This window comes from Polypterus senegalus, chromosome 3 (assembly GCF_016835505.1).
Source record: "Polypterus senegalus isolate Bchr_013 chromosome 3, ASM1683550v1, whole genome shotgun sequence".
Taxonomy (NCBI): Eukaryota; Metazoa; Chordata; class Cladistia; order Polypteriformes; family Polypteridae; genus Polypterus; species Polypterus senegalus.
Window position 1 is genome coordinate 63,306,941 of NC_053156.1, and position 27,664 is coordinate 63,334,604.

The 27,664-nt window shown below is 36.5% G+C and overlaps 1 protein-coding gene and 1 long non-coding RNA gene across 2 annotated transcripts; one reads left to right on the forward strand and one right to left on the reverse strand.

Annotated features, from left to right (window-relative positions):
* The first annotated feature begins 31 nt into the window (after window positions 1–31).
* LOC120525228 lies at window positions 32–11,897 on the forward strand. Its single transcript, XR_005632911.1, has 2 exons — window positions 32–296; window positions 11,459–11,897. It is a non-coding gene; the product is annotated as an uncharacterized LOC120525228 (long non-coding RNA).
* On the reverse strand, window positions 8,586–27,664 carry nemp1 (nuclear envelope integral membrane protein 1). The gene is made up of 9 exons (XM_039747349.1): window positions 27,466–27,664; window positions 26,885–27,009; window positions 26,520–26,739; window positions 23,915–23,987; window positions 16,516–16,609; window positions 15,685–15,799; window positions 12,938–13,163; window positions 10,788–10,961; window positions 8,586–10,472 (listed from the first exon to the last, which is right to left on the reverse strand). The coding sequence occupies exons 1-9, from the start codon at window positions 27,608–27,610 to the stop codon at window positions 10,277–10,279; spliced, it is 1,368 nt and encodes a 455-aa protein (XP_039603283.1). The 5' UTR covers window positions 27,611–27,664; the 3' UTR covers window positions 8,586–10,276.

A 27,664-nucleotide genomic window follows, 5' to 3' on the forward strand; every position in this document is an offset into this window, starting at 1 on the left:
TGGCGTCATGAGCGCGTTTAAATATTTATGGACGCGCTTTTAATTTCTCACTGCAGGTGGCGTTTTTGTGTCGCACTCTGTTGACCAATTTGGTAGTTGTATCCGATGAATTTTATATATTATCGAGTCTATAAAAAGCCGTTGATTTTAAGACGCATACAACGCCATGCTGTCGTAAATTATGTAGCGCTGTTGATTTATTCCAATAGGAATGTAAAACAACGCTCCACAGGCGCACCAAGTGAGAGTTTGACCCTCAACATCTGAAGGGGACTAGGCTGCAGTGTGCTGATTAGGTATGTACATGAGATACCACGCTTCTCTTGACAGTGTTACGAAGAGCGTTAAAATGTACAGTCACATGTTAATCTCTGTCGTTTTTCGTTGCCATGAGTTTCTCAGTTCTTAAAGAAAATTATGTATCACATGAAGGCGTCGTCCGTTGAAATGTACACAAATTGAACACATTAGGTACATCTATTAAATTACCGGGCTGGACTCCCATAAAATGTAGTCATTTCACTATAGACCACTAGTCTAGTGAGTCCAGACGGAATTATCAAACGATAATGTAGCGTGAATAACATCGAAATCCTGCAATGCAAAGGCTACCAGCACTGGTCTGTTTTCTGAAACACGACGCCCCCAGTTTCTCCAGTCTGTGTATTTTAAACCACTGCTGGGGTTTCAGAGAGAGAGCAAAAGACTTGATGCTGAGGGAGAATATCCATCCATCCATCCATCCATTATCCAACCTGCTATATCCCAACTGCGGGGTCTGCTAGAGCCAAACCCAGCCAACACAGGGCGCAAGGCACGAAACAAACCATGAGCAGGGCGCCAGCCCACAGCATGAGAGAGAATAAAACGGCTAAAATTGCAGTTAGCCAATTCAGGAGCTCAGTAGCACAAGGTAACTGAATCTTAATTAATTTGCATGTTGCTGTGTCAGTGGAGACAGACGCACACATGTAGACCACAGCAGCTACTGGGGTGCTATGTGTGTGAGAAGTGCCTTTGCTACCATATCTTTCTGTCATTTTAATTTATTGCATGACTATATGGCATAATAACAGTGAATACAGTTTAAGTAAGCCTTGTGGTCTTTGGATATGCAAAAATGTTCAACATCAGCTTTCTTAATGGTAGTTGCTTTCACAGAGTATGACACACCATTCAATTCAATTGCGTATTTTGCAGTTCATATTTTCAAGAATATGGCTACCAATTCTTTGAAGCATACATCGACTATTACACTATCATCGTAAAGCTGAACAACAGAGAGCACCTGTGACAACGTATTCCATTCATCCATTGATGCAGTTGAAACCACTGTGTAATGTGATGCTACATAAAGTTTTTCTTCTTACATCAGGTTGTTTATTTTTTTAAATGTGCAATTTGATCTCTGCACATGCAACACACTTACATCTAGTAGGGTTATTTTTTTTAACTTTTTGACTGTAGATGGTTCATTTTAAACGGAAGCTTGCTCTTTTTTGGGCCAGATTAATGAGAACACTTCTAATTTTTGAGTTCAAAATCACCCCCCTCACTTCATGAAGTTGCAGCTCTTATTAGGATTAAACAACTTGGTTTCATTTGTTTCTACAATAAAAAAATGTTTTAACAAACATGACCCATTTGTAAAATGTATTATACTACTTTTCAATCTAACAATTTAACCTAAAAATAACAACTAGACAGTTAAAATTACTGCCAGTGTTTGGGAACTGCATACACCAGGAGCACCTGTCTCTGCAGAGAGTGTGGTGCAGTCAGCGCAGTGCATGACTGGGTGTGCAGTCGCTAACCTCCAGGGCATCTACACCAAAGTGATGTCAGACCAGGGCAAATGGCCTCTTCTCTGTGCTGATGTCAGGAAAACACTACCACTTCCTGTAGACCAGTTTGGAGAGAGTTAGCTTCTTTCTTCGTATATGAGGACTGTGCTGCATGATGCTCTTTTGTAAGTTTTTGTTTACATTATCACATTTTATAATTCTAATATACATAGTATACATTTAACAATGATTTTTTTTAAAAAGTACTGCAATATTATGTATATTATTGTCTTTTTATGTTCTTTAATGCACAGTCTTGGAGTTCAGCAACTAAGCATTTCATTATATACTGTATTGTGTGTATAGCTTATACAGCGGAGAAAATAAGAATTCAACGTGTAATTTTTCTCAGTAAATCTATTTCTAATGGGGTTATTGACATGAATTTTTCACTAGATGTTGGTAACAACCCAAGTAATCCACAAATAGAAATAAATCAAAATAAACAAGCTCATAAACTATGTGTAATAAAGTGAAATGACACAGGGAAAAAGTACTGAACACATGAAGAAAAGGATGTGCATAAAGGCATGGAAAGCCAAGAAACCAGCTGGAATCTGTCAGTATTTAGAAAGCAATCCTACCCCCTATCAGTGCAAATTAATATCAGCTGGTTTAGCCCTAATTGATGGCCTATAAAAAGGTTTCTCATTACCAAGGTGTCACACAAGAAGCATCTCATGATGGGTAAAAGCAAAGAGCTCTCTTAAGACCTTTGCATCCTTACTGCTGCAAAACATACTGATGGCATTGGTTACAGACATATTTCTAAACTTCTGAATGTTCTAGTGAGCACTGTTGGGGCCATAATCCGGAAGTGAAAAGATCATCATTTCACCATAAACCGGCCATGACCAGGTGCTCCTCACAAGATTTCTGACAGATTAGTCAAAAGAATAATCAGAAGAGTTGTCCAAGAGCCAGTGACCACTCACTGAGAGCTTCAAAAAGAACTGGAATTAGTAGGTACAGCTGTTTCAAAAAAGACAATAAGTAATGCACTCAACCAACATGACCTCTATGCACGCTCACCGCACAAGACTCCACTGCTGAAGAAAAAGCATGCTGAAGCTTGTTTAAAGTTTGTTGCACAACATTTGGACAAGCCAGTGAAATACTGGGAGAATATAGTCTGGTCAGATGAGACCAAAATTGAACACTTTGGATGTCATTGCACACCCCATGTTTGGAGGAGAAATGGCACTTAACATCACCCCAAAAATGCTATATCAACATGCTGTTTTTCAGCATATGGTATTGGCAGACTTCATATAATTGAAGCCACTGGGCATAAGAATCCGCTGCCATCTACCAGGATGCTGAAGATGAAACGAGAGTGTGTATTTCAGCAAGACAATGATCCCAAACACACAGCCAAGGAAATTCTCAGTTGATTTCAGAGAAAGAAAATAAAGCTGCTAGAATGGCCCAGTCAATCATCTGACTTGAATTCAATTGAAAAATCTATGGAAAGAACTGAAGATCAGAGTTCACAGAAGACGCCTCCAGAACCTTCAAGATTTGAAGACAGTTTTTGTGGAAGAATGGGCCAAAATCACACCTGAGCAATGCTACTATTTTCTCCATACAGGAGGCATCTTGAAGCTGTCATAACCAACAAAGGCATTTCTACTAAGTATTAAATAAATGTCAGTAATGTTCAGTACTTATTTCCTGTGTCATTCCACTTTATTACACATAATTTATGGACTTGTTTTGATGTTTTTGCATGTGTGGATTACTTGCGTTGTTACTGACATCTGGTGAAATTTTCATATCAATTGCCCCATTAGAAATATATTTACTGAGATAAATTCTGACATGTTCAATACAGTTCAATACAGGAAAATACAGTTATTTTCCCCACTGTATGTAATAAATACAGTAAGATCTGAATTGAACATTAAGATGCAAAATAAGCCACCAGATACATTTATTGGGACATTGTTGTCACATATAGAAAATACAGCCGAAATCCTACTTGCATGTGTTAACATGCAACATATTGCCACTCACTGTCATGATTCGTGAGTGCAGCTTTACCTCAAAGAAATCTTCCTTTCCTAAATTAACTACCTTGATACTTATGCATTCTTTATCATAAAAATGTAAGAACATATTATTGTACACAAGTAATTGATGCGATAAATGATAATCATGATCAGACTTCTTCAAAATAATGAGATATACAAGTTCATCCACTTTTTAAATTGTATCACAAAAATCAACCAATGGGTCACTTAAATGGCTCTGGCCATAATGTTGAGTGAGAGGATAGATACATGCTGTGATCACCACCATGTGAACATTTGACTACTAACTTGATCTCTTTTAGAGCTATAGTATATGTCCATCATCTATCATACAATATGTTTTAATATTGTTTTTGAAAAAAGGGATATCTGAGAAATATGAATCTTTTCTGGTTTGCAAAATATTTTTGGAACTGTTTGGTGTGGTAGAATGAAGAATGAAAGCAAGTCAGTTTAAACTATGGCAAAATAAGTGTGTTCCATTAGCAGCAGTAATTGACTAATTAACTAAAGAAAAGTGGCATAAATAAAAAACCTTGAGCCACAATAACCTTCTATACTCTGAGTTTGACAGCTCTGGCGTAAACTGAAGTTAGTTAGTGTTTGGAACCATCATAAGATGATGGCACATTATGCTCTTGGATATTTGACCTTAAAGAGATACATGTGGTAAGAAACAATGCTTAGCATACTTACTAACATACAAATGCTTTGCTGGTATTATCATAATGCAGAGCAAACATTCCAGACCTAACCACACTCCCAGTATCAACTTATTCTGCTGACACAAGGCAGGATGGGTAAACTGATTTGCACGTTTACCCCCAATTCTGACACTACCATCTGCATGTTGGAGCAAAAATCTAGATATGTCAAACTAGTCACTGTTTTTCCAATCATCGGTCATCTGGTTCCAGTGAGCATGTCCTAACTGTAGCTTAATTTTCATGTTCTTAGCTCACAGCAGTTAAACCTAGCACGGTTGTCTCCACCTATAGTTCACCTGCTTGAAGATGGGGCGCGTGTTCAGAGATGCCATTTCTCACACCACAGTTACAAAGAGCTGCTAGCTGAGTACTTGTGACCTTTCTATTACATTCAGTATGTCTGTTGCCCCACATCACGTGTTTTCATTCACAGTAATCCTACTTACAGGATGTTTATTGTTTACCAGCTACAGTATGTAAGCCATGTGCTGTAAAAAGCCCAGGGTCCTAGAAACTATTTAAATCGTCAGGAAAACAAATGAAATATTGAGATGTCAGGTTAATTGAAAGGAACTACTCTGGGCATCTCTCACCTAGGGGGATTCCTTTTGCTGATGTGCTCGCATCGTTTTTGCATTAGCGCTGGGAGGAAAAGTAAAAGGGATGCCATTGTGTCGATTTTAGTAGCTAAGCGACTTTGTCTTTCTTCTGAGGTTTCGTTTTGCTGCTGTGCTGGCCTCACTTGTATTATTAGTGGCTAAGCGAGTTTTCTGTTTCTTCGGAGGCGGAGCCCTTACCCCGACTCCGCCTCTCACTTCCATGCTTAGAAGATTATATATAAGATTACACTATCCTTAGCTGAGCTCAGTTAATTAGCTGCTATTTTTTTTCTTTTCTCTTATTCTACATTACGTATACGTTTATTATAAGACATTTAGAAATATTTCCATTTTTGCTATAGATTTAAATGCTTAACTCTTTTGTTTCTTTTATATTTTACCATTTCTCTGTGCACTTTGCTCCCTTCATTGTATCTTATTAATGACAATTAAAAACAAGCAGAGCAGATACCCAGGCAATGACACTGAATAATCAAAGGCTGCAACTACTTTAGCGCCAGACCCACTAATTAGTAAATAATGGATTAATTAAATAATTAGAACACCCAGAAAAACAGAAGGGACATCAAAATGAAAATCTTGTTAAAAAATTCCAATATAACTACTTATCACATATACAATTTTTTTTTCACCAAACCTAGTTTTCTAATTTCTATATTGTTCCCAAAACACAGAATCTGGGAAATATCAGTTCACTTAATTAGCCCAAGATTCCATTTAAAAACAGAAGCTGGTTGGAACAAAAACCCACAGCCACAGGGGGTCCCCAGAACCGACGTTGAGAACCCCTGGTTTAGATGATGTGTCTTGGAAATTGTGTTTAGTCAAACAAGTAAACTGCTTGACCATCTCTCTGCTTTCTCTCACACAGTGGTAAGTAAATCTCCCTAAGCCATTGTGTGTATAAATGCATAGCATACTGTTAATTCATTTTCTGACCTTGATCTCCCTCTCATATTTTCGATTTGCATACAATAGGCTAATAAATAAAATCAAAACATTTATTTTTGTTGCATATACAATTCTGATATAAAATTAGAGGCAAAAATACAGCATACCATTTTATTTCAGCTTTAACATTGTATAATTCCAGTTTGTGTATAGTATAGCAAACTTCCAAGAGACAGGAGCTGTGACTGAAATGGTGGTTGCATCCTTTATTATGCCATTTGGAATAAGGTGGCCTAAGCTATCCTGTTCACCTGTGAAAAAAGTGCAAATCAGCACGGCATTACAAACTGTAAATTTTTAAAATAAATCAGTCCTTGGTGTACTTGATAATTGGCATTGACTAGGTTCTCCAAGGAAAATTGCAGTTGACTGAAAAATGTAATTTGTGAAAACTAAAGCGAAATGTTCTTGAAACCGCCACCCCCGACAGAAGTGAGGTGTTCATAGCAGATTTTTAAAGATTAATTATACAGGGGACACTGGAAGATGCAAACTCTTTAACATTAAAGCCAGAATAGTCTTTTGGTAAAACCTGCAGCCACAAACCAAAATGTACAGAAAAAAGTAATAGAGAAGAGCAGAGCTAAACCTGTAACAATGTAATAGCAAGATGGATGTCAGGAGAAAGGAATCAACTACAGATTGTTTTTCATACTAATTGTATTTTATTTTACCAAAATAAAAATGATTAAAATCGAATTATCTTTTACTCTTACTGCCTTCCAACTTTTACACACTGGAATTTAGAATTTATTCATCTCTTTGTTTTAAAAACATATGAATTTTATTTTAAAATGCAAACTTTAATAATACTTGTCCAGTGCTTTTGTCTCCATACAATGCACAGTTCTTCATTCCTCCTGTTGGCTTTCAGCAGAACTTGTAAAACTGGTATATTTTTATATTGCTTGTCAATAATTTCCCATACTGCACTTTTCATGATACTAATCACTAGGCAAAGTTGATTTGCTTCCCTTCTGTTAAGTTACGTATGGAACTTCCCATACAGTACTTTAGCATGCTTGTCTTACTTATACTCATCTTTTTTTCTTATTCTTTTGAATTTCAAGTAATACGTTTTTAGATTTTTGCATATTTTGGTTATATTTACATATACATGTTCGGCATCTTCTACCTTTTTTACTTTTGGACCTCCAGATTACTTTTCCTTTTAAGCTAGATTTACTGTGTGTTTGTATCCAAGACATATGTGCCATTTCCCATGTCAGGTCTGTTGAGCAATACTTTGTTGGCAGTTGTTTGCAAAGCAGTTCTGGGTGCACTCCTAGATTTTTCTTTAATCTAAATCAACACTTGTCTTTGCTCTGTGGTTCTCTAAGTTTCCAGTTACTCCAGCATTATTTTCTTCAGACTTTAAAATAGATCGTTCAAATCGTCTTTCCATTCTTTTTTAAGTGTTTTAATATTTGGAAAGCTCTAGGTTTATTACTGGGATGAGGGAATACACCATATTTCTTAACTAATGAACCAGCTTACTTTTACTATATATTAAAGGAAGCAGGGTAGGAAGACCTTTCCCTCTCTTCAGTTGTACCAATCATAACTTTTCTTCTGGATCATCATTCACAGTTGTTTCCTCGATATGTTAGGGCCTTTTTCAGCAGGAAGAAAGATTAAGTTTCATTTCTGCCTTATCAGGGTTACATTATCCATATTTGCTAGTTTTCCATTGTCAGTGAGTACTGGTGTTCCTTAAAAAGGATCCAATTATCTAACTATTGTAATAAAGACTCCATGCGTATAAAAAAAGAACTTGCAGACAAAGGACATCCTTTCTATTTTAATTTCTCCTGGCATCTGCTACCTATTAAGTTTAATGTACTGTAGCATGCTTTCTGGAAAGCAAGATTAATAATTATTTAAATATACAAATATTCTAAAACATTAAAGTCCTTTTCTAGCTCAAAGACCAATATTACCCTAAAAATTCTCCTTTCTTCTTCAAACTCCATTTTTCTTCTTAGGTTTTCTTTAATTTTCAATCCAGCAACTACACATGGCTGGTAATTTCTTCTAGCTTTTTCCTAATTGTACATAACCCAATATAAATCATAAGATGATCCAAAGTACACCAGTTCAGCTTGGAACCACACAATTGGTGTCACTGGTTTGACTCCGACATGGCCAAAACGGTGGCTAACTCATTTCATGTTTACAGGACCTCTTAAGCATACAAAAATGGCCAATGAATCCATCGTGACAATACAAGACAACTCACTTTTACTTCACTTGTTGCAAAGGCAACTGATGTTAGAACTGCGTGTGATAGAGCAGCCATATGCAATGGTTTGTAATTGTGTCTGAGAACATGTTCATCTTGGGGTATTTCTAGTACAAGGATTTGTTTCACAGCAGCCCAGAACTGAAATAAGCAGGCACAAACACATACCATTTAATTCCTGTATTTCCAATTCTTTACTGATTGGAAGAAATAAAAACACAAAAAAGCAACACAACACAATGAGAAATGTTACATTAAAGTGATATCTAAAAGAATTTAAAAAGAAAAAAAAACAAAACAGCATTAGGGAAGCTCTGCTGTACTTTGGCTTTAGGAACCATCTGCTTATTTTCTGTCTTTTCTCCATTAAAAATACAATCCAGAGTTTATATCAACACCATCAGATGCAAGGCATAGTTTATAAAAACCATCATCTAAAGAAGTCCATGTATTCCATGTATTTTTGCACAGAGATCCATAGATACTAGTAAAGGAGTGACTAATTGTCATGCTTCAAAACCAACTTCTGCAAGCACCACTCTGCCACTGTGGAATAAATGCTTTTTTCAAAAGCTAAAATTATTTCAGCTCCTTTATAGTAAGGCACCATAGTTAACATTACCAGTTGGATATAAGCAATTTATTTCATCCTTTCTTTCAAAAATCAGGATAGAGTAGCTTTGCTATCCACCCTATAATTAATAACCAAATCAGTCACAGAGAGATTCTCATTATTCTTGGCCCATTTATGGAAACAGATCATCAACTCCATGAACATGCTACTCACCTGGTACAAACAGTACTACTTTTCATATGGGCTGCACAAAGGGGTTAAAGAAAAAAGTGGCATGACGTTTCATACAAATATATTCAAAAGAATAAAATGATCAACTTGAAGTGCTGGTTTCACACCACAATATGTGGCAAAATCAACTACATACAAAATATGATAACACCATAGAAGTCAAAACATAATGAGACTTTGTCACCAGTCTGATTCAAATGAGGTTACAATTTATAATGCATGTTAAAAGTGACAAAAAAAAAATCAACCTAGAAATCTACACATTATAAATGTAAGCCTCATTTAGAACTAAAAAAACAGATCTCACACTATGAGATAGTACTCATAAGTAACAGACCGTGATTAAACTTGGACTGGACCCACACCTGAAATCCATCACATAACCAAATGATACATTTCCCCTGTGGTCTTAAAAAGACTTCCAACCTGTAAGAAAACAGAGGTCAGTGGAAATCTTCCAAGTACATTTAAACATAGGGTGCTGCATGAAGGATATCGTTAACACTGAATGGATTTATTTTGACATTAAACTTAACTGCAACAGGACCTTAACTAAAAACACACACAGAAAAAAGTATAGATATGTATTTGTATGTGAATTGGATGTGAAGGTCTTTATCTCCTCAGTAGACTCGACTCAAGACAGTTTGAAAAGAATTAAAAATAAACACACTATGAAAGATTAAAAGTTTGTGGGTTAAATACTCTTGAAACTGCGGACATCAGTAACTTATAAAATACACATTCCATGGACCCTGAAAATATATACCAACAAAGATTTAATACCATGTAAAAACTTAACCAAAATGCGTTGATCAAGGAGAAGTGTGACGAGGACTGGTTTAACACATTCTTAAAAAAGGCAAAATAATAATGACTTCACTGGTACCTTGGGAGATCTAGCACCTGTACCACTGCAACTGGTATTATATAAACAAAATGTTTTTCACAATTTGTTTCAGTTGATCTACACCAACCTTTACCTGTATTCCACTGATGTGCAATTCATATAGAATACACATGCAAGCACAACAGGAAGGAAACATTCTCATCTCTGTATGCTTTCCTCATTGCTTAGATGCCAAAATCCACTCTCTGCCGACACAAGGGCATATTGTTTGCTACGGTTTCTTCACCATTCATGCTGCTGTCATCATCAGATTCAAATAGTTCATCCTGAAGGAAGGAGCCCCCCAGCCCATAGTCCTGTTCATGCATAGATACTTCATTTGGAGTCAAATGGGAAGAGCCTTCCACAAAATCAGCAAACCTGCAAGAGAAAATTGGGCGGGAATGTAAAGCAATTGAAAAACCTCCAGAAAGATTGAACAGCCTTGCACTACAACACATATAAATATAGGCAACTCTACCCTCAATGCCTCACATTTAACTTTTCAAGAAAAAATGTAAACTCAATACCAAATGATATGCATGATGTACAAATACTACAGATACTTATTGATAAGATAACACATTAAAGCCACTCATTGTCTTCAGAAATGTGTATTCACATATCAAAAGACACACACACACACACCACACACTTCCCCAGCTGTTTACACACAACCAACAATAACACAATTACCGTTTTGGGGATTGTAGTCTGGAGACAGCCTTCCAAGCACTGAAATCTGGGCTGCAGCAATACTTCCGCAGCTCTTCCAGGGCATGTTGCGTCTCCACTTCACCTTGCTTCTGGTACTCTTCTTCAGTCAGAAGCTGGGGAGGAGCAGGTTTTGCAGTCCAACGGCAGAGCTTTCTGAAAACAATGAAATACATGTTCAAAAAGTGAAGAGTGACTAGACACACAAGCATACATCTTGGATGCACAGAAGGATTACAAGATTTAAAATAAATATTGACACCCACATACACTCCCAGAAATGTTAATGTTTGTGATAGAAATTGATACCTTTATAAAATCGCGATATCCTAATCTGATTTAAACAAACAGCCAAGAAATAACTAGTATTGCTTATGTCTGATTTTTGAAATGACTTTAGTTTATTATTCACATACAATTGCAAATAACCATTTTCAGCAGCCATTCCCTTAGTTTCAGAATGGTCGTAGTTTATCCTTAATTCATCATTTTATATGCCAATTGTTTTTCAAGAAACCTTTGAAGGTTACCACTAGCACCACTAAAACCTGATATTCTGTTTAGGAATGCCAGTACGTTGCAAACCAAGTAAAGTTCAGCTCTGGGTTCAAAAATGACCAAAATGAAGCAGCTTTATGTGTCTTTTTTTGCAGAAAGAAGATTATTCCATGTGACAGACTGTCAAGAAACTGAAGATTTCATACAATGGTCGCTACTGCTGTCTTGAGATAAGACAGCAAACTGGATCTAACCCGTATAGAAAAAGAAACGAAGGCAGAGATGCACAACTGCCTAAAACGATGAAGACACCAGAGTCTATAGTTTGAGTAACAAATGCCTTACACATTGCTCAATTCGCTTGTTCCTTAAATACACACCATGTACAAGTGTCATTTGTAATAGTGCAAAGACAAATCTGGGTGTTGACCATTATACACATTTCCAAACAGTATTTAATAATTTTTTTTTTTTTTGCCAGTTTCATCAGATATGTCATTTTCTTTGAAACTCTGCCTCTAAAGCCTGGATTGGTCTTTTTACTGTTGGAGACAACACTGGTATTTGACGAGTAAAAATCTTTTTAAGCAGTAATCTCCATTCATGTCTTGACTGTATTTGTAAATCATTTTAACGGTATCCCGATACAAACTGCATAATTTCTATGAAAAATAGGTTGAAAAATTGGACTGGTAGCATATGTATTCATATATTATCTCTCTCTCTCTTATATATGCACATCCTTTCAAGATGGCAAAAAAGCTTTTTAAAATTAGCAACAAAGTTTATATTCAGCTGGCTTAGTTGTTGCCTAAATCATTAAGGGTATTAGGCAGATACATGACAGTGGCCAGGCCTGGCAGAAGATGTACTTCAAAAGGGAAATCCACATTAATAACTGGTAAAATCCCTTTAAGTGCCAGCATTAAACTAACAGAAGATGCTTAGGGCTGTAAAGCTGATGGGATAATTCCCTAAACAGGGGGGTGACTGAGATGATGGGCTAGAAGATTCTCTCATGAAAGAGGTGAGGCAAAGGTTAGATTTTCAGAGGAGCGGTCAGGCCCTAACCATGGGGAAGATGTAGTGTGAATTATAAAGGCGTTGCTTTTTAAATAGGTTATTCCTCCTAATAAGAGTGCAAAACCTGCCAATAGGATATCCACGGTTGAATTATTTGGTTCTGCTGGTTATTAGTATTCATCCTTTGATGCCTTTTGGGTTCCATTCACTAAATCAACTTATGATAAACATCTGGACTTCGCACAACTTGAATTTCCAATAGAGTGCTACAGTGATGAATTGTCTCGTATACATCAATGCAAATGCACTATATATGTACACACACTCATTCTTACAGACAAGCGGATTGAAGAAAAAAGCAGAATACAGACTTGTTTACATAGGGACAATTCAGTTACACCTTAATAGATATTGATGCAATATTTACAGTTAAACAAGCAGCAAAATACATTCTACATTTTTCCATCCAAAGGCCCAAATGGGGACAGGGTCTGTTAGTTTTTACAGGAAAAATACATTTTCAAAAATAATGCTACATCAGATTTTCATAATCTGGGTAATTAAGAAAATACAAGTAAAAATACAAAACAAAAATGACTCATATTTCATACCGATGAATAAACATAATAAGACGGACTGGATACTCTAAATTCTTGCAGCAGAATGCAGAGATGATGATTGCCAAGGATACTTGTGGGACCTGGATTCCCATGTAGATGAAGAGTAAGCCAATGATCTGCAGTGCCCATGAAAGTATGGTCATGCTTCGTTCCTCCACAAGTGGGCCATATCGATAGCACACAGCAAAGCTGACAAAGCCAACTGTAGTCACATAGCCTAAAAAAATAAACAGTCAAAAAATAAGACCAACTTAAATGGAGATTTAACACAAACAGGAGACATTTTTAAGCATTTTAATCATGCAATGATTTTACTGTATGAGAACAGGTTGAAAGTTACATTTATGCCTTTTATGCTATCCCACACTACAGTATAACACATAATTAAAAACAACACAAGTCTACACAACTGTGAAACAAAATAAATAGAACAACTTCTTTCTCCATGCTAATGAATTATCCTTATCACTGCAAATTCATGGCAAAGTGGAGGTAAAACCATGCCACTAACCAGCCTTTGCATTAGCACCTCAGTCCTGGATATAGCTTTGTTGTATAAACAATCCCTGTGTAGGGTAAAACAGTGTTCATATGATTTAATCTGACCCAGGTCTGAATGTTCAACATTCAAAGCTACAGTATTCCAGATTAAGTTTATTGCTCAATTTCTTTTTCCAATAAATGAAGCTTTTGTCAGTACATTATCTGTAGACCATTCAGAAGTTGAGTGGAAGACAGTGTGTAGATGGGTGCAAAATTAGCTCAAACTCTGCAAACAAAATGTTATTGTTCAAAGAAAATTTTCATTGGTAGGAGATGGTACACACTTCATGAACCTTTCAAGTCTCAACTTTGTGATACTTTGCATAGGTTATGTGAATAAGGATCGACAAACGGGCAGCACGGTGGCGCAGTGGTAGCGCTGCTGCCTCACAGTTAGGAGACCCAGGTTTGCTTCCCGGGTCCTCCCTGCGTGGAGTTTGCATGTTCTCCCCGTGTCTGCGTGGGTTTCCTCCAGGCACTCCGGTTTCCTCCTACAGTCCAAAGACATGCCAGTTAGGTGGATTAGCAATTCTAAATTGGCCCTAGTGTGTGCATGTGTTTGTGTGTGTCCTGCGGTGGGTTGGCACCCTTCCCAGGATTGGTTCCTGCCTTGTGCCCTGTGTTGGCTGGGATTGGCTCCAGCAGACCCCTGTGACCCTGTGTTCGGATTCAGCGGGTTGGAAAATGGATGGATGGATTGACAAACTATATTGGGCTGAATGGCCTTTTTTTTGTCAAGAAACAACCATTACATTCTTAAAATTGCACTGAAAAAGTGTCAAATTCATTTAAAATCTGTTGCCCATTAAATTTAATCTGATGGACACACATTTTTGACCTTGCACACTGTATTCTTATTTAACCAGAATTCTTAAAAATACACGGCAAAGATGTTATTTAATCTTTCATTACAAAGGGCTTATTTTTAAAATCTACAACTCCAGCTTTCCATTAACTAAAATTAGAACAAGTTAGTGGTACAAATGTGAAGTGGCTCTGCTAGCTGCCACACAAGTGCAATGAAATTATTTATTTGCCAACTGTTAATATTCTTACATTTATTTCTTATCAGTCATCCACAAATAAACCCTGAGTGAGCAGAAGACCTTTGTACCCAGGAAGCCTTAAGGCTGCCAACACCACAAATGAAGGAAGTGAAAACAGATGTACGTAAGCAGGGAGGGTTATAAGCAAGGCTAAACAGATTTATTGCTGCCTTGTCTGCTCTTCACTAATGTGTCATGACTAGAAAACAAAGCATCAGCGTTCTAAAAAAGTTTTAATATTTACTGAAGCCGAATTTATATTTAAAAAAAAAAAAAAAAAAAAATAAATAATACAAGATTCTGTTATACAACTGGATGACTTCATATCACCCCTGTAAGGCAAGAGTGTCGAGTCTAATAGGAGAAGGCGGCGAGATCAAAGTATTTTTGGCAGCAATGAAAGGTGTTCAAAGCACAGTAGTTATAGCAAGATCCTAGAAATTGTAATGGATGTAAGACAATCAATCACTCTAAGAGCCAAGAGAATCTCTTGTAAATTTAGTAATTTTTGCAATTCTCTCAGCAGATATTGAAACTATCATTTAGGGGCATTTCATGATAAAGTTGACATTCTTGAATGTATTGCTTGCATTTGCCCCAAACACTTGTTTTGGTAAGTAAAACCCTATGCAGTATTTTTTTTTTTTTATAACAAAGACTTGTGTCTGCGAATTAAGAAACAAATGGATACATTAGACATACTACTATATTCTATTTCCTGTTTAGATTTTCAACAGGAGCCCAATCCTCCAGAAGCATCACCTGGTTCTACATGTACAGTAAATTTCAGAATACATCACACTAACTGGTTTCAAGTGGACTATTCAAAAACCTTTGCTTTGCTAATGCCATTATATACATACCAATACCATGTTTTCACCGTCACAGGTTAAAATCAGCCACTTTTCCTTCTGAAGGTCAGTGCTAGACTTTGACAAGGTTTGTATTGCCGGGAGTCACCTTTGGTTTTTCAACAGCAAACTTACACTTTTTGTCCTAAAAAACTTTTTTTTTTTTTTTTAATGAAAGGGAAATAACATTTTAAATAATACATTTGTATGTTTATGATGAAAGGCATATCCAGATAAAAAGTGCCTGGACAGATGGGTCCAAAGAACTGCATCTCAGACAACTAATCACTATGCTTACCTATAACATACTGCCAATGGTCTTTGAGAAGAAGTTGCATATTCCTAAATGCCAGTTGGATGATATACAGGGAAAAGGACCAGCCACCTACCACCAGTAAGTAAAATGGGCTTTTCTGTAAGACAGCAAAATCCAGAGGCACTGATCTTAATACAGTGTACCTTATTTTAGCAAATCTGACACAAACATACATACACTTAATTAACTAGTAGAGAAAATGACAGTCAAAATTCTATTAAAAACAGTATTAAAATTTATATTCAGTTTAGACAAAGATACGCGACAACCCAAATATCAGAAATATTACAGATTAGCATTAATACACCTCACGAGTTAACTCTGTCAAGTTATTTTTAAACCTGGTGAGTTAACCAACCAAAATAACCAAACTCATAGACATTAACTAACCCTCAATTAAGAGCATATGATTCCATAGTTTACTTCTTTTGGTTATCCACCACAACAGGGAAAGTTCAGCTTTAACGCAAGTGGTGGTTTAATGTAGAGATGTCTTTAACACTACAAGAAATAAAGTGCTGATCACATGAAAGTGCAGAACGTTCAAAAGCAATTCTGATAAAATTAACACATGCTATTGAAATATGTAAAAGAATCGGTCAACTAAGGATGCATTGGGAAAGGTTAGCAGGGGCATCTTTGAAGTTAGAAACATTAGGCTCATGGCAAGTTCAAATGAAACCTTTGCCATGCTGTTTCTCATCCACTCTAAAAGTTAGTCATCTCCAGTTCTGTTCATCTTCATCACTTACGTCAAACATTTCATATTGAGGAGTGTTATTTTGATGCTCCACTAGCCATGAGGAGTATTACCTTTGGCAGTAATCTCGCTAAAATAAAGATGAGGATGATGAGTGATGCAATTAGACCAGTACTCATTCCAATAGAATAGTAAAAAATCTGGCTCCTGCAATACCAAAAAAAAAAGTGCACATTAATTAGGACACTGCTTAATACCAACCACTTCCAAATATAAAAGTATGCAAGTATACATTACATTCCCCAAACAATATACACATATTGATATATAATCATTATTAAAAATTCTAGTACAGTATTTTAGTTAAATAACACGGCTGATACTATTAACACTATTACTACATGGCTCCTCTACTACTTTTAGCACCGTTCTATAACAATACTAAAAGCATCACTATATTAATGTTATACTGGAATTTTGGTATATTAGTTGTATTATTAATCATAAAATAGTAACTTGAAAACCGAATTTCAATATAATGAGGGAGGGTTGTTACTGGTATGTGGTGGTGAGCTGTACATCAGTTCAATAAAATTGGGCTTTATGTTAAAAACTACAATTAAAAATGTTAAGTTAAAATATGAATTTTAAAACCAAAGACTTGGTAACTTATTTTTATAATCTCATACTAAGAACGAAGTGATTGTTCTTGTCAGCTCCAAAACTAGCCAAAACATATCCACCACTGGAATGATAAAAAATGAATGGCTAATGATATTTGTTTAGTCAACAATGTGTGTAATCAAATTTATCCTGAAACTGTGAATATCAAGTTCTCTCTCATTTAGAATTTGTAGTCCATTACTGTAGACTGTATTACATTTCATTGTAAACAAAATCTCTCTCTAGATCTATTTATTTTACACACACATTTTTAAAAATTAATCTCACTTCTGATATCAAAATGTATAGACACACACAGGTCTGAACACACACCAGAATGACCAAAAGGGAAGAAAATTTAAAAAGACATAAAACTTCCGACTTGGCAGTCACAGTGAGGCATTATGCAGGCCTAACAGTCCCAGTAGCATTTCTTGATGCACTTCTGAATAATTCATTGGCTGAAAGTGCTCAGTGTTCGTGTGTCACACACACACACACACACACACAGACAGAGAATGTGCAGAATTGTTCATACTGCAAACTTTAGTTAAATTTCTCTCCTTTGCTACTACCTCTAGGGGGTCCAGAGTATGTCCTATAACTCAATTTGCCCCTATAATTAAATTAGCTTGTTAATGTGACGTTACCAGTGCAGCACACCACAGCACAGAAAAATCACACTGGCCATCAAAGAGTTGTAGAAGATGTAAAGGATGTCACTACCCACCTCAAAGGAACTCAGCCTCCTAAGGAAAAACAAAAAACAAAAAAACAGCCTATTCTGCCCTTACTTAAATAGTTCCTCTGTGTTCCAAGACCAGTCCAACCTGTCACTAATGTGAAACACCCCATTCCCCAGTACCTGTTGAAGCACACCACCTCTACATCGACTCCCCAAGTGGTAACTGGAAATAGAAGCTCTTTGGTATAGCTTAAGCCAATAACCATATCCTTGATTTTGCCGATGTTAAGATGCAGACAGTTCTCTTTAAACCAAGAATCAAAGTTCTCCACTTGTCTCATCCCCCTTATCAATACAGCCTAGAAGTGCAGAATCATCTAAGAGTTTCTGCAAGTGACATGACCTGGTGTTATATTTATAGTTTGAAATGTACAGAGTGAAGAGAAAAGGAGACAGGACTGTTCCTTGTGGTGCACCAGTGTTTCTCACATTTGTATCAGAAACACAATCCCCAAGTCTCACAAACAGCAGTGTGTCCGAAAGATAGTCCATTATCTAGGACTCCACAGGCTCGTTCACACATATATCTCTGAGCTTACCCCAAAACAGGGATAGCTGAATGGTATTAAAGGCACTGGAAACATCACAAAATCTAAGTGAGAATAGGCCCTGTGGAGCACACAGATAATTGCATTCCCCACTCCAGTTTTTGTCCAATAGACAAACTGCATTGGGTTCATGCGGTCTGCCACAAGAGGACTCATAGTCCAGGACCAGTCTTTTGAAGGTCTTCATGTTGTGAGACAGAAGTGCTACTTGTTCCAGGAACAAGGCAGGATGTTTCCCACGGCAGTGGGACTTTCTGGAGCCTTAGGGTCAGACTAAATAGGTGATAGAGGATGCCGCAAAGTTGGTCAGCACAGGCCTTAAGAACTCAAGGACTGACTCCATCTAGTCCCATAACGTTTCCTGTGTGTAGGCTTCTGAATTGTCTCCTTACTTGTGTCCACCTCTGACCATCATTATGGGCCCTCCATAACCGAGGACCCATTCAGTTGGTCAGAGGTGGACTTGTCAATGGCCAATCCAGGTAATGTGATAGAAGTTGGTGATGTAGTAGGAATGATGCGAGGAGAATGGCCATTGGAACATGCTTAATTCCACTGGTTGTTAAAATCAGTTTTTGAGGAATGACAGGCAAATGTCAGTTTCAAAGTAATATTTATCACAGCATTGACTGGTTTCATGAGGTTTTGCCATCTTTGGATACCTGGGGCTGCTAATTATGTAAATCTGGATTTACACCCAAATAGTAGTTTAATTCATGCACTATACTGCTGTCTTACATAGATAATGATATTTATTCAGAGGATTGTAAGGGAAGAGCTTGAGGGGGGGGAAAAAAAAAAAAAAAAAAGTGTCGTATGTAAAAGAATATGGCACTCTGCATTACGGATCCATACTCTGCAATTCTACATGTTCTAAATTCACTGGTGGAGTTATACAAAATTTCAGGGTTCAAAACTAATTTGAAAAACAGTATATTATTTCCCTACAATAAATATATTGTATCCACATACAATGTGGCCAGATTGCATTAAAACCTGCCATTAAAATGTGTCACCATGTCCAGTTACATTTATCTGTGCAGCACAGTACACCACAGCTGCTAAACTGTAGTTACAATAGAAACTGACTACTTTTGAGTGGCTCAACAAAAAAAAGTGAAAAGGAGGAGAAGACATTGCTTATCAAAAACAAAAAAAAAAATAAAGTTCTAATTTTAACATGATGCCAAAAATGACTGTTTCATGAAGATAACTGTACCTCGACTGGCCACCCTTCCATACCTTAACGGCCGTGTTACCGTTGTACAAGATTCCTTTCTTTTCTGCTGACTTGATTGTTGTATGTGGACAGAAAATGCATATACATTTCCACTCATGCTAAATTAGATTGTTGTTCATTTCTCTCTGGATGTTCTTTAATTTAGATCAACATTCTCTCATATTTCTGGACTTTCACTCTTATATCCTGATTTTGGCTCAGTGGCTGCTGGCCTTCCTAACCCACTAAAACGTCCAAGAAAAGAAAAGTTGATAAAGAGGGCAGGCAGTTTCAAGAGACACGAGGCATTACATACAATTGTAATGAGCAAAGATACCCCTGTGTGCCTGATTTGTAAAGATAATAATATAGTAGTTCTTTTGTTGATAGATTCTGACCCACATTGGGCATATAAAGTGTTCTTTGGTTTGGCCCCAAATAAAGTGGAATTTGACATTTCTGGTCTTTTGTGTTAACTGCTAAAATTAGATCTTATGCTACTAAAAATGGAAGAATCAACATTCATGTACAACAGAAACAAAAACAAAACCTGCTTAAAACCTGAAAAAAATAAATTCACATCACGCACAACAATTCAATACTTTTTTCACAATCTGACAGACATTTATCATGGATGTTCTCACCTAAATAAGCATGTTGAACAACTACTAACCTTTTGGATATAATTCTGTTTCTGTGGGATTACTTCACATAAAAATTTCTCTGCTTTGCATATACAGTCATATGAAAAAGTACATACACCCCATGAAATGTTTTTTTCTTTTATAACATGTGGACATATCATGATTTGATCTTCATTTATATAGTATCCATAGATACTGTAAATGCAAAACAACAAGCATCATGCCACGTTTATATTTTGTAGCCTATGGTATAATTTAAACAAATAAATTTTGCATGTGGGGAAAAAAATAACCACAGCCATACATTTAACACCAGGGCCAGATTGGTAATCTCACACCCACAAGATAAATAATGTCACGCTATATAAAAGGACAGTTTAGCACATAAAAATAAGCAAGAGTTCACTGGTCTCTGAAACCTTGACGATTATGCTGTCAATGCCAAATCCAACAAGATTTGACTTGATCCTCTCTACTGACATGAACATAAATGCCTCAAGTGACTCCTGTGTAGCAGAGGTCCTCAGCCTGTTCTTCACAAGCTTAACTATGGTGAAGCTTTATTCATAGGCCACTTGTGTCACAGATAAGGTCAACATGAACTTGTAGTAAAAGCCAATGACATGGTAAGCATTAGTCAACAGGTTGTAGCGAGACAGAAGAAAATTGCAGCATATGGTGCACTTTTGCAAGCTGATAAATTTGTGCTCATCAACTCCAGGGTCTCATCAGAATCTCAAGGATTATCTTCTGAATCTGTGAGCTCCTTCACTGTCCTCATGCATTAAGCTTTTTTTTTTTTTTAAGCTCACAAATGGGTAGGCAAGCTAAAACCCTTATTGTCAGATAGCACTGGTTGAGCTATAAATAAAAAAAAAAATAAAAAAATCCTAATAATTTTATTCATATACTACATTAAAAGTACAATCAAATTACTTTCCAGATAACAATAAATTACATTGGCAGGATGACACCGGACGTTTGCCTTTACTCCTGCTGCTGCTGCGTTGTTCTTCTATGTGAGTGGACGTTTCTTGCGGGGAGGGCTTCTGTTCTCTTTCTCTGATCTGAGTTCACCTCTGTTATAGCGCGTCTTTATTTGAAAACAGCAGTGTTACTTAGAGTCAGATCTTGGGTGTTAAGAGTGTGATCGTCATTGAGAGAATAAAACTGGAGTAACTTATTCAGTGCAGCCCCCAAGTTTTATTGTCCGATTCACGTTCAAGCTTCCAGACACACACACCCCTCTTCCGATCGGTCACCGTTTTCAAATAAAGACGTGGTACAAACTTGTTTTGTTACACCCTCTCTTTATTTGAAAACCGTGTCAAGAACCGCAAGAAACGTCCACTCACATACAAGAACAATGCAGCTGCAGCAGGCATAAAGGCGAAAGTCCGGCATCATCCTGCCAATCGCCTGTCCTTCAAAGAAGCAGCACGGCTTACAGAGCTCGCCAACGCTACAACGTCCAGATCTAAACACTAGCGTGGTGTATGTGCCCAAAAAAAGTCTAACTACATTCTCGTACCAATGCTCGCATACTAAAGTGTCAGCAGGTATTTTTCATGGTATTACACGTGCAATTTGTGAGCATGCCCTTGACGATCAAACAGAGGAAGCTCTGCAGTATACTTGTGACTCTATGCTGTAGGAAGATAAGTAAATAAAGTAAAACTAGTAAAATTAAATAAAAAGACGCTAACTTTGACAAGTACTATACGTTTACAGCGGCTGTTACAGACGCAAATCAAATGTATGCTTTTATTGTATAATATTAACAATGAGAACAGCTTACTACTCAAAACATTTATTTTGGGAGACGTTAAGACTCGAATCTAGAACCTTCTGAATTGGAGTCAGCAGCTCTAACCAGTTTACTACCTGAGAAGTGAGGACAAAATGCAACACTAACCGGTTTTCTTTTTTCTTCGGTTATAGTCTTGGAAAAAAGTGCATTTGTTCTGTTATACTTGTATCTTTTGTGAAAGTGTTTCTTTGAGATTTGGAATTCAGGCTTCAAACATTATACACTTCATGCCTACATTTTGTCAATTATTATTAAAACATGAAAAACGTTTGTTTTAACGATGTGTTTACTGTGCATAGATCGTTGTAGACACAGAACACACATGCATGTGTTCCAAATAACGATATACTATTTATAAAAAGGTGTCATTTTGCTTGACTTCTCACTCTATACAACTCTAAGCAACTGACACGCAGGTAAACAAACTTGAGCGGAGAACATGGTGCTTGAGGGGCGTGTGATATCAGGCTGCTTGCTGTTTGCTGCTTATCAACACATTTAAAGGACCAAAGATGCTGACAGAAAGGTGAGAAACGTTTTAAGGTGGGATGGATCTACGAGTTTTTTCATAGGATACAGTAATTCTGGTGTTAAGGAAATTGCGAGACAATCTGTCTGAAGATCGATCCGAATCTAAAGGCTAACCTTGCAACATGACAATGACGCTAAACATACCAGTTAATCTACCAATGAATGGTCGAAAAAGAAAGAAACTGAGGGTTCTGAAATGGCTAAGTCAGAGCCTGGATATGAATTCCATTGAGGTGCTGGGAGTGGGTGATGTCTGAAATATGTAAGACACCTCCAAAACATCTGCATGGGTTAAAAAAAAAAAAAAAAAAAGTTTGTGTCAGAGGATTGGCTTTTCTTCTGTGGAGAGGCAATAACAGTTATGATATGCATACTTATTCTACAGATAGAAAAAAAAGGCAGATCTGCTCATTTTTTTGTTCAATAAATTATTGCAAAGCCATGTTTATAAAAAAAAAAAAAATCGCACCAGCCCACTACATTACCTTGATCTAAAGATCCTATTTGAATGAAGACTAAATCTTGATATGTCCACATGTTATATATATGATCCAATTAAAGATGAAGCAATGTGCATCTTACTTAATGTGATAAATCAGTATGTTACAGCAGTAAAAGCTCATTTATTATTCCTCATGTTGGAAAAATCATAGAAGCATGATGTTAATGTTACTAGTATTAATACTTGAAACAGCTGTCTAATTAATCAAATCAATGACATTTATATGCAAGCTCTCATTTACTGCAATCAAAACCCATACAACACACCTCACACTGACAAACTCAGAGCACTATGCACATAAAAACACACCTGAAGTTCATATACAACTTAGATATTATACACACATGCAAACCGTGAATTTCAGCTGTCTTCAGGATCCAACACACACAAACACGGTATACATAGCAAATAGTTAATTATCTGGCAGATTACTTGTCAAAATGCCTTTATAATGCCTCATTCTGACTACTTTATATTCTTAGCCAAGTAAGGATTTGTTGGTGTTGGCTATATGACTTCTATATTCAGCTGCTGTATAAGCCAACATTTATTTGCCTTGGTACAAATAAGTTGCTATTAAAAAAAAAAAAATCTAACAATGCTGAAAATGTTCCTTTAGGTGGCAAGACCCACCGAGTTACGGCAAGTTCAACATTTACACCAATTAAGCCACTAAAATTATACACAGTAAAAGGCCCTCATAATAAAAAATGGAATAGGCACAACTAGTTGTCACTTGAACTGAAATAGATTCTAAACCCCTCTCCATGCAACTTTAAAAAATGTGTATTTAGAACAGGTCATTTGTAAAATCTGGATTACAAGAAGAGTAATGAAATTCTAAAATTACCTGCTAAGAGGCTCAGCAAAGAAGAAAAGGAAAAAGCCACCCAAGAATATCAAGAACAGACACAGGTCAAACTCTGCAGGAGAAAAACAGTATTAAAAAGGGAATTCATTATAAAACTCTGAGAAATAGAGAAAAACAAACTTTTAATACCACAGACAACTTCTCTTTGGAACAGACTTTGCACAAGTGCAGGTTTTGCTTTCAACTTGCAGGGGTTTAGGTTTCTTAGGGTCCCCCCTTTACATATTAAAAAAAATATATACACACACACACAAAATAATCAGCATGAGATTCTCACATTTCACAAGATCACATACAATTTTACAGTTACACTAAGCAATATAAACTAGTTTAAAATATTTTAAAGTAGAACATCATTTAAATTTCTATGTATTGTGTTGAACACTAAAAACATGACCCTTTTTTAAATGTACTTGAGGACTTGGACTGAAGGACCTGGATCGAAAGCTGTAGAAATCCAGATTCAAAATCTGCCTGACTCTTGCAACTAGCACCAAGCAATTCAATTAAGATGACTATGCTACCATTCTTCAAATGATATGGTAAACAGCTTTTGATACTGTTCACAATTGTGAATTGTTTAAAACATTTATAGCTTGATAAAATTATTCATCATTTTGAAAGATATCAACGGGACAGTATTGTTTTATAGACTATCAGTAGCATTGCTACCTCACAGATCCAGAACCTTGGGAGCTGATCCCAGCTGGAGCTTCCTACGCACTGGGCTCTCAAACTCTCCCACATCCCAAGCATGTACAGGTTAGGTTAACTGGCTACTCTAAACAAGTGGAGTACATATGGAGTACTCTACAATGGAGTGACAACCAGAGGAAAAATAGTATATGCCCTACAGCCAATGATGCGGAGACAGTCACCCGCTCCATAACCCTACACGGGACATGCAGATTAGAAAATGGATGGAAGAAAGAAAAAAAAAAAAAGGCAGTAAAACACAAGTGTTTAAAACATTAGTTGTTGCAAGGAACAAAAAAAAAAAAAAAAAAAAAGTGTACCACAACACTGCTAAACTCCCCCAAATGGGTCACTTTGGATCTATTTAAGACTTACACAAGAGGGATTCTGTGATTATAAACTGACAACATCCCTTCATTTTGGACTCTAACTTGAGTTAGAGTTTAGCTAAATAATTTCCAATTACTCTATATGAAAGCTCATGTTAATTACTTGTAAAACAACTCTGTAGCTTTCACTAGATGGTGTACACTCGGATACAAAAATATATATATACCCTAAAACTCAAGAGAGTCATTTTTGTGAAACTCTGCATTAGTAACAAACACACTCGAGGAACTGCCATCAGATTTAGTAACACCAAACTGCCACACCAGCAGTGCTAAGACAGACATTTGGCTTTCTTGCTATTCTAGCTACATCAGGGAAATGCTGCTGTGCACTGCAGTCTGCTTGTTGATGCAATATAAAAAAAAAAAAAGGTACTTTCAATCATCATGACGCAAATTGGTGGGGGCCACCGCCCCCATTCTTCCACCCCATTCGCTTATCTTAACCCCATTGTTTTTAAGGCCCTTGTGTTAATTATTGTATGTCCTCCCATCCCTTACCCTTATCTTAACACCAATTGACTAAGTCCCTAATGTTAAAATAGTACTTAGATTACCTTAACCTCACCCATTTCCTTTTTTTTTTTTGAAGTTTTATTAATTTTATTGCAATCATTCCATACAAATCAAAAATTTTTTACAAAAAGTAAAATTGAGTTAAGACCAAATCGACCCCCACCCCTGAGAGAGAGAGAGCAAGGCAAAAGGCGTAACATTTAAGGCTTGTAAACATACCTAAATTAATAAGTTTGATAAGCCAATAGAGATGAATGCAGAAGACAAAGTACCCATTCCCTTATCTTAACCTTGTGTCACGATAATAGAAAAGTACCCAAAAAAGTCCAAATTATAACAAGAAGTGAAGCAACACCCCACTCTTCGTTGTGAATAAATGTTGTACTAGGGTGTTGTGCCGTGTTAGCCATTATGAATGTTGTGAAAAGTCAAGCAAAATGACACCTTTTATTGGCTACCTAAAAAGAAAACAATATGCAAGCTTTCGAGGCAAGATGTGCGTAGCTTGCATATTGTAATCTTTTTAGTTAGCCAATAAAAGGTGTCATTTTGCTTGACTATTCACTGTGAATAAATGTATAATTTTAAAAAAGTGTTGCTCTTTAAGACTACCATCACATGAAAGTTAAACTGGCTTCCTACAGAATTTGTATAAATAAAATGGGTAAGTTATGGGTAATGGGTAACAGGAAAAAAAAAATAATACAAAACATTAAACTCAATATGTGAGACACATTTGACTGAATAAAGACTTGTGTAAAATGTACAACATGATTTAATGAGGATTTAAATAATCTGTCAGCAGTCAATCTACATAGGTTGCACATTTGAGGTTAATTTCACTGTACATTATAGAGATTTTAATTCACTCATTTCTACTGGAAAGACTAACCAATTCAGCCTACTGCTCAAAGAAAGGCTATTCACACTAAAGTCAAATGGACTCACAAACTGCAAGTACCCTGGACACAAAAATATCTTACTTCGTGCAGGCTGGATAGTGTAAATTGCGTCAAGGATGGTTGGATCCACTTTGAAGCAGATCTTGGTTTTGTAGAGCTCTACATCAATGGTGGTCTCATTTGACTGCTCCTTAATGAAGTAATTAAATAAATTCCAAAATTGGATCTGCTCCAGCTCTTTCAACTTCATCTCATCCTCAACCACTGTCACTTTCAACTTTCCAGTGCTGCGAATACGAATCTTGAGAATCAACATAGAACAAGATTAGGAAAACAAACAATGAGGACCAATGCCATGAGTTTTATAAAGACAAAAAGAATGTCAGTTGTATTAACACTAGTCCGATTTAAAATAAAAATAAATACATAAAAAAAACACAACTGACTTGTAGTCTGGTCCAAATCTCCATCCAGCCAGGAGCCATAGTGTTCCTATAGCAAAAATGCTTTGGTTGGACAAACTTCTCCTCAGGTCCATCGTAGATGTTAATCACAGTCACACCGGGGTTTGCTGTGTAAAAAAACAAAAACACATCAGATAAGTTAAGATGTTCTGTTTGTTGACTGCTTGACAATATACGCTTCAATTGCTAACCACCCAGTTCAATCTAAACACTCATATTTTATCTTGGTCTATAATTGTTAGAAAATCTATAGATGTGAACTTAACCTCTGAACATCTGACGCTACATAAATAAAATTTGTATAAAATTACTTTTTAGTTGAGATTAAACAAACCTGTCAAGTTGAAAAAAACAGCAGTTGTACTTCGAGACAGTATATTTAAGCTCCCAATAACACCCTCCTGTGGACTAATTTAACTAATAGCCCTACACAGAAGCGATGTAAATATTACTTTTATCGAACTGCTTTTGGTAGTCTGCAATGTATTAAAGGTAGGCATTTCTGCCACCGTCAAGGTAAAAACCGCTCTCCAAATGGACATATAAAATTGGCGACTTCTTACCTACTAACCCAAACACACCATTTCTTACAGTGAGAAAAAATAATAATACCACAACCAATGGGGCAGAAAAACGACTAAACCGTCGACTAGATTTCATGTCTCCCGCCATGACGGCCATGAGTACTTCCAGTATTAACAACTTCATGTAGAAACATAATCGAACAACCAGCCAATCATCGTCAAGATTAAAGTCTGAGCG